The 9,559-nt window shown below is 40.8% G+C and overlaps 1 protein-coding gene across 1 annotated transcript; it reads left to right on the top strand.

The window, feature by feature from the left end:
* The first annotated feature begins 4,089 nt into the window (after window positions 1–4,089).
* On the top strand, window positions 4,090–9,531 carry LOC129853603 (zinc finger CCHC domain-containing protein 8-like). Its single transcript, XM_055919804.1, has 14 exons — window positions 4,090–4,283; window positions 5,021–5,061; window positions 5,136–5,210; window positions 5,317–5,422; window positions 5,521–5,595; window positions 5,725–5,828; window positions 6,104–6,169; window positions 6,244–6,304; window positions 6,436–6,569; window positions 6,719–6,861; window positions 6,996–7,111; window positions 7,219–7,305; window positions 7,393–7,498; window positions 7,698–9,531. Exons 1-14 carry the CDS (start codon window positions 4,116–4,118, stop codon window positions 8,591–8,593), a joined length of 2,178 nt encoding a protein of 725 aa, XP_055775779.1. The 5' UTR covers window positions 4,090–4,115; the 3' UTR covers window positions 8,594–9,531.
* Window positions 9,532–9,559: the final 28 nt, after the last annotated feature.

The raw sequence follows: 9,559 nt of genomic DNA, 5'->3' as shown, positions 1-9,559 counted from the left end.
AAATAAAAAAAAATGTATACTGTATACTGTATATAAAGGAAGAGAAGCTTAGGCCAAGCCCCAGAGAGATAAAGAAATGCATGTCGGTGTCGTAGCATGCCACCAGCATATCGCTATCGATCTCTCTATGTCAGATGGCTAGTGTGTCTGCTATACAGATATAGACTTACAGAAGGTGATTTTTTAATCAGAATATTTTGTATAAAGATAAGTTTAACTGTCGGAGTCAGTTGGAGCGCCAGTGTGAACTGCCTTCATATCATAGGCCTGCAGTAGCTAAAGCTTAATAATAGCCACACCATACCAAACCTTAACAAACGTTTTTAAACTTGATTAGGGTAATATCAAAAGTAAGTCAAGCCATTGTTTTTATGGGGCTCCTGAGTGGCTCAGTGGTCTAAGGCACTGCATCTCAGTGCTAGAGGTGTCACTACAGACCCTGGTTTGATTCCAGGCTGTATTACAACCGGCCGTGATTGGAAGTCCCATAGGGTGGCGCACAATTAGCCCAGCACCGTCCGGGTTAGGGTTTGGCCGGGGTAGGCCGTCATTGTAAATAAGAATTTGTTCTTAACTGACTTGCCTAGTTAAATGAAAGGTGGAAAATATGAGCAGGCTATTATATTGTGGCGAACGCAGCATTGGATCTACAGTTGGAACTTAATTTGGCCAAAGAGAGCACACAATTAAAAAGACAGATCAAATGTAATTTAGCCAATGACAATGTCTCAACAGAATGAAATAAAACAGGTGTGCATAGGCCTATTTATAGAACTGGTTTGATTAATAAATAGGCTGACAATGATATACAATACTGATAAAAACATATAAATAAATGTACGTTTAAAAATGACATCCTATCTGAATAGGAAGTGGCCTACATGTGGCTGCGTCAAAGCCAATCCTGGACAATATGGCCACCTACAATTTTAACAGCTGGCTATTAGCTGTCAATTAGACCTACCGGCTAAGGGGAACCCTGGTGCATCAAAATTGCGTTTCCATCAAATTGACTTGATGTCATTATTATTTTTTATCTGACATGTAGGCTACTTTACTCTCATAAAAAGGTTGGATGGAAACCTGGTTAATGCCAAGCCATTTTGAGAATGGTGAAATGTATATTTTGGATGAACGTGTTCAGGCCTACAGGAGACTTTTTAAGTACCCTAATCAGATTAAAACATGGTGACTGGTTGTGTTTATGACACATATAAAAGGTAATACATTTTAAAAGTTAAATGATAAATAATTTAGCCTATATTGAAGTGTTGGGTTCCAAATGCGCAAAGAATAGCTGCCCGGATTGGAAAGGAGGCAGAGTGTGTGTTAAGAATTCCCTTATAACTGGGCCTGCTTTCCTGAATAACTGGGTATGCCGGGAGCATATGTGGCCACATTTTTGTTGTTATTCAAATTACATTTTCAATGTAGCCAAGAGTAGAATTTTGTACTCGCTTGAAAACAATAAAATGCAATTATTCATTGCATTGTGGTGTTCTATGCTAGTCTAGGTAGGATATTGTATTGTCCCTAACAAGATCAAAAGGGGAGCTTTTTGAGCTGTGTGTCTCATGTCTTAACTGTTCTTTCATGCGCAATGATGCACCTGGCCTCTCCGCTGCCTACTTGTTCTTGTGGATTCATATTACAATTGATGCAGCTTTAAATTATTTTATATGTGGCATGATTGCTAGTTAGCCTATTGCAGATCTGGACAAACGATCCACCTACCACAATTGTCACTATGAATGGTGGATGGAGTGCTGGATAGACCGTTAGACTGGTAAACTATAGTGACCTGTGGTATAGTAAAAGTTAGCACATGGAAAAGCGTAGTGCATAAGGGAAGTACCAAAACACCTTGATATAGGAGAACCACATGCAAGTAGATGAGGAAATGTGTCTAGGAAGGAAGAAATTATATAGTAAAACTTGCAAATAGTGAATGTAAACCAGTGGAAAAACAACACACACCTGTGCCCAATAAAAAAACACCCATCCCCCCTGTAAATTGCGATCTGTCCCTTATCATTTCCAACATTTGGAAGGTCATATTATAATTTCTGACATTTGGTAGGCCATTTGTTTGTCAACTATAGTCAGATACATGCAGCTTATCTTCTGTCATAACTTGTTGCCCCAGAAGACTATAAAGTAGTGCTCACCAGAATAATGTTTTACATGATAGAATGAATGCATTAGTAATCTACACTGAACAAAAACATAAACGCAACATGCAACAATGTCAAAGATTTTTCAATTGAAATAAATTCAGTAGGCCCTAATCTATGGATTTCACATGACTGGGAATACAGATAGGCATCTGTTGGTCACAGATACCTATAAAAAAGGTAGGGGTGTGAATAAGAAAAGCAGTCAGTATCTGGTGTGACCACCATTTGCCTCATGCAGCGTGACACATCTCCTTTGCATAGAGTTCATCAGACTGTTGATTCTGGGCTGTGGAATGTTGTCCCACTCCTCTTCAATGGCTGTGTGAAGTTGCTGGATATTGGCGGGAACTGGAACACGCTGTCTTATTCTTCCATCCAGAGCATCCCAAACATGCGCAATGGGTGACATGTCTGGTGAGTATGCAGGCCATGGAAGAACTGGGACATTTTCAGCTTCCATTAACTGTGTAAAGATTCTTGCAACATGGGGCCATGCTTTATCATGCTGAAACATGAGGTGATGGCGGCGGATGAATGACACGACAATGGACCTCAGGATCTCGTCATGGTACTTCTGTGCATTCAAATTGCCATCGATACAATGCAATTGTGTTCGCTGTCCATAGCTTATGATTGCCCATGATATCTGCCTGGAACAGTTGAACTCGGATTCATCTGTGAAGAACACACTCTTCTCCAGTGTGCCAGTGGCCATTGAAGGTGAGCACCTGCCCAATGAAGTCGGTTACGACACCGAACTGCAGTCAGGTTAAGACCCTGGTGAGGACTACGAGCACGCAGATGAGCTTCCCTGAGACGGTTTCTGACAGTTTGTTCTCAGAAGTTCTTCAGTTGTGCAATCCCACAGTTTCATCAACTGTCAGGGTGGCTGGTCTCACATTATCCCACAGATGAAGAAGCCTAATGTGGAGGTCCTGGGCTGCCATGGTTACACGTGGTCTGGGGTTGTGTGGCCGTTTGGATGTACTGACAGATTCTCTAAACAACTTTGGAGGTGGCTGTGTAATGATCATGCTGTTTAATCAGCTTCTGGATATGCCACACCTTTCAGGTGGATGGATTATCTTGGCAAAGGAGAAATGCTCACTAACAGGGATGTAAACAAATTTGTGCACAATTTGAGAAAAAATAGAATTTTGTGTGTATGGAAAACATCTGAGATCTTTTATTTCAGCTCATGAAACATGGGACCAACTCTTTACATTTGTTTATATTTTAGTTCAGTTTAGTTAACACCTGTACAGTTGTCTGTTTCCTTTAGGGACGAGGGAGAAAACACAAAAACAGTGGAAATATTGTTATTGTGCAAAATGTAATCAGTTTAACCAGTTTTAAGGAAATGAAAAGCTGAGAAAATGATGAAACACGTTTCTGATAAGACTTCAGTTGGTCTTGGGTGCATATTTTATGTGGTTGAAATACTGTCTGCTTGCATAACAAGTGTCAACGATAAGACAGACACGCATTCACATTTTCTCAAGCGATGCTGAAAGAAAGATATCATATTTCTCCACTCCTGTTCCCGAGACAAAATTAACATTTGTTGTATGATTTTATTGCAGTTAATATTATATTACGCTACATGTGAAAATGTATAGCCCTACAGTCAGTGTCCATATTTCAGTTATTATTCCATTTAACCAATATGAATTTAAATTAGGAATATTCTGTTTATTCATGGATACAGGGATACTTGTAAGTAGGATAACACAGGTGCATGTAAACAGTTTATCCCGAATACAACCTTAAGCGGGATATGAGCTACTATCCCTAAAACTGTGCGCATGTAAACGTGGTCACTATATCCAAATATCTGTTTTATGGTGTCCCTTGAACATGTGGCATAAAACAACCAATCAACGCTCTTGCGTGATAAAGTTTTGACCTCTGAACTCAGCCAGCAACAACAGAGTGAAGATGGCGGAGGTTGATTTTGGTGACTGTGAGCTCTTTGAACAATTGGAAGAGAGTATGCCTGTTGCTACTCACATTCGGTTCACGGAGGAAGGTGGAGAGGAAGGCTCTGAGCTCAGTGAAAGATTGGAGGAGTGTGAGGAGACAATCCGGAGTCTAATAGAAGAGAATATCCTTGTGTGAGAAGCTAGCGGGTGCTAGCTAGCCACCATGTCTGTGGCCTAACTTTAGCTAGCAAACGAGACATCTTTATTTCACCGCTCAACCAGTCACTGGTTGGACCTGCCTCTTGACAGCATTTCAGCTCACTAGCTTGCAAACAATTTTGTAATCGCAGCTAAAAAACATACTAGCTAGAACCCATGGAAAAAAAATCGACGTTTACTACGAATTGCCAAATAGCTAGACAGAAGACTAGTACGCTAACTCCCTAGCCGAATAAACTCAACAATTTACGATGAATTTGAGCGGCAACTAGTGTGGGTGAACTGGAGCTCCGACAAAACATAACTTAATTTTATCAAAAACTACTGATTTCAGGACCGAAAGAATAATATGCAATTACACATAACAAAACCTTAATTTTGTGACATCTGACAGTAGTCGCCACTCAACATCGTTAATCGTGGAGTTAAGTTTAATCGTCTAGTAACTCCCAAGTCTGGTGGGGGGGAATGATAACGTCAGCCTAAAACTGTTAAATTTAGTCACACTCTTGAATAAACACTGCTTAGTTTATGTACAATGCTAGAAGCAGATCCACTTTCCATTCATCCAAATATAAATAGTTTGTGGTTAACTGAATAACCTTTTCCAAACAAACTAGCAGATTGGTTGAACGTGCTAGATGTCTGTTGTTTTGATCAAAAATGCCTCAGTATTATTTTTCTTTAACCTATTGTCCACATCAAGAGTTGAAGAGAAAATTGAAAGTTTTGACAAGACCAAGGTAAGTTATCGATGTGCTACTCACTACAGGCATAACCTATGTGTAATGTCCTCATTTAAATATTTTTCTTCCAGTGGCATTAATGTTGAAAACATCAAGATTGATGGGCCTCTTCTACAGATCCTTTTCGCAAATAATAGCATCTCAAAGTAGGATTTTTTTTTGTTTTCTTAGTCAATTTCTCCAATGATTTTTGTAACTTTATTTCTATGTCTATGGGTGTTAACATGTTAACTGTTAATCTTATTTTCCCAGGCAATGCCGTCAAGAAATTGAAGACTCCATCTGTAGCATTGTTCAGAAACATCAGCCGCATGGAGAAGTTGAAAAAGGAAATCCCTCCGGCAATGTCAACCCTCAGGTACATTTTCGGATTTGGAGATGGTCTTGCTCAAGCTTCAAAGAAGAAAATATGTTTTACAGGGAAAATATTTCACATCTGTTTCATTCCACATGCAGTCTTCAAGTTTCATTATGGAAGAAGATCAGAAAACCAAGAGCTGTGGCATCAAAAAGATTAAGGAGGCCTTCAGTGTGGGTGTTTTAATATTTTTTTTAAAAATTGTTTTTATGACAATCTAGGTGTCTGTCCCCTGCATGTCTTGTAAAATGCACCATTTGCATTTGTTTGTCTGGATATATTTGTGTGTCTCTCTTTCACAGATGGTGGGAAGTGTCCTATATTTCACCAGTTTCTGTGTGGACAAACTTGGACAGCCCCTGCTTAATGATAACCCCCAGCAGACAGAAGGATGGGAGGTTCCAAAGTATCCTCAACTCTGCTCTCTGTGGACAGCCCTGTGTCCTTCAGTCACTTCTTTTTTCTAAAATGACACATTTCAGTGTAGAATCCAGCTTTCATTGTTGGAGAACATCAACTGAAAAGAAATCTCACTTTTTGAACCATTATCTTTTCTATCTTTCATTGTGTGTATTAATGTACGTGGTAGTCGGTATATGAGTAAAAAAGTGTGCAGTGTTTTGTTACGCACGTTGAACCTACAGTTGCATCATTTAACTGAGTTCCTTAATTGTTGCAAAGATATCAGCAGGTCTTCAGCCAGGTCATCGCCTTAGATGGACAGGAAGTACAGATGAAAGAGAAAAGGTATAGCAGAGATTTAGTTTTTTATGAAGGAAATATCTGTACATTTTATTGTTGCTTTTGTGCCTATACTACAGACCTAAGCCTTGTTGTTTCAACTGTGGGTTGGATGGTCATCAACTGCGAGACTGTCCTCAGGTAAGTCTTGAATATCATTTTACTTTAATATGCATCTTATAACATGGAAGTTGTTTACTTACCATGGGCAGATAGAAGAGCTTAAAACCAGGTTTGACACGTGATCAACAGCTCTGTTCGTTTCTTCTTAGCCAAAGGACATGGCCAGAATCAATGAGAAGCGGAAGGAGTTTTCTCATGGTAACCAGGGCAACCTGAGCAATCAGCGTTACCATGCTGAGGAAGTGGAGGAGCGATTTGCCAGATACAAACCTGGAATCATGAGGCAAGGCACATTTGAAATGTCTGAAGACACTGACACAAGAAGAGACTAATTTGTTTTCAGTTATTGCAAGGTTTAAGTGAAGTTGTAGAACTAGGGTTTTTGGTATCACAAATCTGTTACCCTTTGCTTGTGTTTCTGGTATTGATCAGTGAGGAGCTGATGTCTGCACTGGGAGTTGAAATGAACACTCTACCCCCTCACATCTACCGCATGAGGCGGTTAGGCTACCCACCTGGCTGGCTTAAGGAGGCAGAGATGGAGAACTCGGGTCTCACGCTATATGATGGGAAGGGTAAGATTTCACCCGGAGAGACCATAACCACTTTACTAAACACTTGCCTTGCAGTTTTTGTTGAGTCACTGATCTTTCCTGATTCTTAATAATATTGGGCTGCTATGTATTTAAACCGTGTTCACCCTTTATAGTGTCAAAAGATGGAGAACTAACAGAGGTCGACCATGGACAAAGCATTTCCTATGATGTTTCCAAGCTAGTAGATTTCCCAGGCTTCAATATATCTGCACCACCTAGTGTGAAGGATGTAAGTCTTCTTGAAATCAGTTTGCTGGCCATCATTAGGGTACAAGCCTACCAATCTTTGCCACCACTTGTAGACCTTTACAACCAACATTTTCCCCTGACTTTTAGGACTACAGGCTATATGGCTCTATTCCAATACAGCATAACCATATGAAGCAGAATTTTGCTGACTATCTGTCTAACAATTTTCCAATGGTAACTACAATTCTCCTATTCCACATTTTAATACATTGTTTGTCCACTGTATATGTGCACACTATAAAGTAATATATTTGCCAATAGCCTGGTGCCAACTGCAATAAGAGACTGCATGAATCCGAATCAAATCCCCAGCAGACGAAGAAAAGGAGATCTGATGCCAGGAGTTCAGATATGGATGTTGATTCAGGTAGCGGTGTTATTATTCCAGGTGTCTGAATACAATGTATAACCAATTACTCTATTGCAACCAGCAGATCATTTTGCTATTCACTGTCATGACTGGGTGGTCGGTCTGTCTGTTTGCAGAAAACAAAAGTCACTTATGTTGTATGTGTGCAATGGCCTCCCTCTGGCAGTGCATAACGCTTGTCAGTGTCTGTTTCCAGACCAGGATACTACACCTCACCGCCACCGGAGCTCAGACAGCTTCCAGTTCCAGCCCCCGCTGCCCCCTGACTCACCATCCTTTGGTTCACCACCTCCCTTACCTCATGGTACACCCCCAGCCACTCCCACTCCACCCCCTCTTCCTAAGGGAACACCTCCCCCCACACCCACTAATGGTTCACCGGCTCTACGGGGACGCACTGTGGGAGTGGGTGAGGAGTCTGTAGGTGGGGAGGAGGAAGAGCTGACACTGGAGGAGCTAGAGGAGAAGCAGAGGCTGATCTGGGCTGCATTGGAAAATGCTGACACCACCACCAACAGTGACTCTGAGACACCAGCTGTTGGAACACCCCTCCCCAGCTCGCCCAGCGTCTCCACACCTGCCCAAGTCGACACTGAAACTGAAATGGAGGAAGGTGAGGCTGAAGATGAGGAAAAGGAGGGATCTGTGGAGGTTTCCAGCCACAACAGTGATGAGCAGATCAGTGTTGATCCATCTTCTAGCAAATGTCAGGATGATGCTGAAGATAAAGGCAAGGTGGTTGAAGATGAGAGCAGCTTGCTGAAAACACCAGTCCAAGAGGAGAGCCCTATGAGTCCTGAAGCTGCTGCAGATAGAGGCAATGTGCTTGCACAGAGGCCCAGCTTGCTACAAACACCAGTCCAACAAGAGAGCCGTCAGCCAGACCCCTCAGATCAGGATGCTGTCGAGGGAGATCTGTCTGACTCTATGGGGAAGGTAACAGCCGTGCCTCACCGGAGTAGGTTCGCACATGGCATTATTCCCTTTGAGGAAACGCCAGAATTCACAGAGGTTGCTGAGGCCACCGGGACATACCTTCGAATCCGAGACTTGCTGAAAGGTTCCCCTCGAAATATGTCGAAAAAAAAGTGAAAAGACTGGCTTGAATTAAAATCCAGGGATTCTTTTGCATAAACACTTTTATTTTTTATTTTTTTTTAACAAATCTGTGGTTTTCATACACTTTTCTTTAAGTGTGCCACAAAAGTTGGAGCTGAACAGTTTGGTGACCTGTCATTCAAACTTATTTTTAATGGTTTATTTTTTTTGTACCAAAATGAATGTATTTTATGCGTTGGCTGTGGTCTATAAAGACGCAAGGTTTTTTAGAATACTTTTTCTTTAAGGAAACCCCATAAGCCAGTTTTGGCGTGTCTGTTTTGCCATTCACATAAAATCATTTTTGTAGCAATGATAACATCCATATTGCTCTTTTAGGTGTAAAGATAAGATTTTATAAAATGTTTTTCTTCTGTTTTTACCATCGCTTGATCATTTTTCTATGACTCTTTGCATTCTAGGCGCCTCTCCTCTTCTCATGGTTAAAGTAGCCTCCCATTGGCTACTCCTATCAAATAAGGACATATTCATCTCGATTTTAAGTTAATTTGAAACTTGATTGGATTGTTGAGGTGATTTTTAACTGGATTATTTTATTTCTATTTTGACACAGGAAGTCGGTGTCTTAATTCAGAATTTCACTATAGCAATATGGCCCTGCTTAATATTGCACGTTTATTTAAAAAAAAGTAACGACCATTGTAAGTCTTTTCGTCAGCGTCATAGACTTGGTTCAGCATCTGGTTATTGCTACTACATAATGGCACTAGAGAGCAGCAAAACCTAATTTGACATTTTCAGGTAACCATATTACATTTGACTAAGAGCAACTTGTCTAGAGGAGAAGTGTCAAAGGAGATTGGCCTACTTTTTACTTAGGGGTCAATGGTTTGTTTTTGTTATTCTAAATTGGACTGTCATTGTAGTTTTGCCATTGAACGTCTGAATTAAACGTACACAGTATGTGGGAAGGCTGCTTGCAGTATGAATTTCTCATGT

This window comes from Salvelinus fontinalis, chromosome 4 (genome assembly GCF_029448725.1).
Source record: "Salvelinus fontinalis isolate EN_2023a chromosome 4, ASM2944872v1, whole genome shotgun sequence".
NCBI classification, from domain to species: domain Eukaryota; kingdom Metazoa; phylum Chordata; class Actinopteri; order Salmoniformes; family Salmonidae; genus Salvelinus; species Salvelinus fontinalis.
The sequence above is the reverse complement of the archived record's forward strand: the minus strand, read 5'-3'. Positions and strand labels throughout refer to the sequence as shown.

Excerpts from the sequence above, each read along its gene's own strand:
- LOC129853603 (XM_055919804.1), top strand. The coding sequence starts at position 4,116 with ATGGCGGAGGTTGATTTTGGTGACTGTGAGCTCTTTGAACAATTGGAA. Across the intron at positions 5,596-5,724 it reads AGATTAAGGAGGCCTTCAGT|ATGGTGGGAAGTGTCCTATA; the intron begins GTGGGTGTTTTA and ends TCTCTTTCACAG. Across the intron at positions 5,829-6,103 it reads GAAGGATGGGAGGTTCCAAA|ATATCAGCAGGTCTTCAGCC; the intron begins GTATCCTCAACT and ends ATTGTTGCAAAG.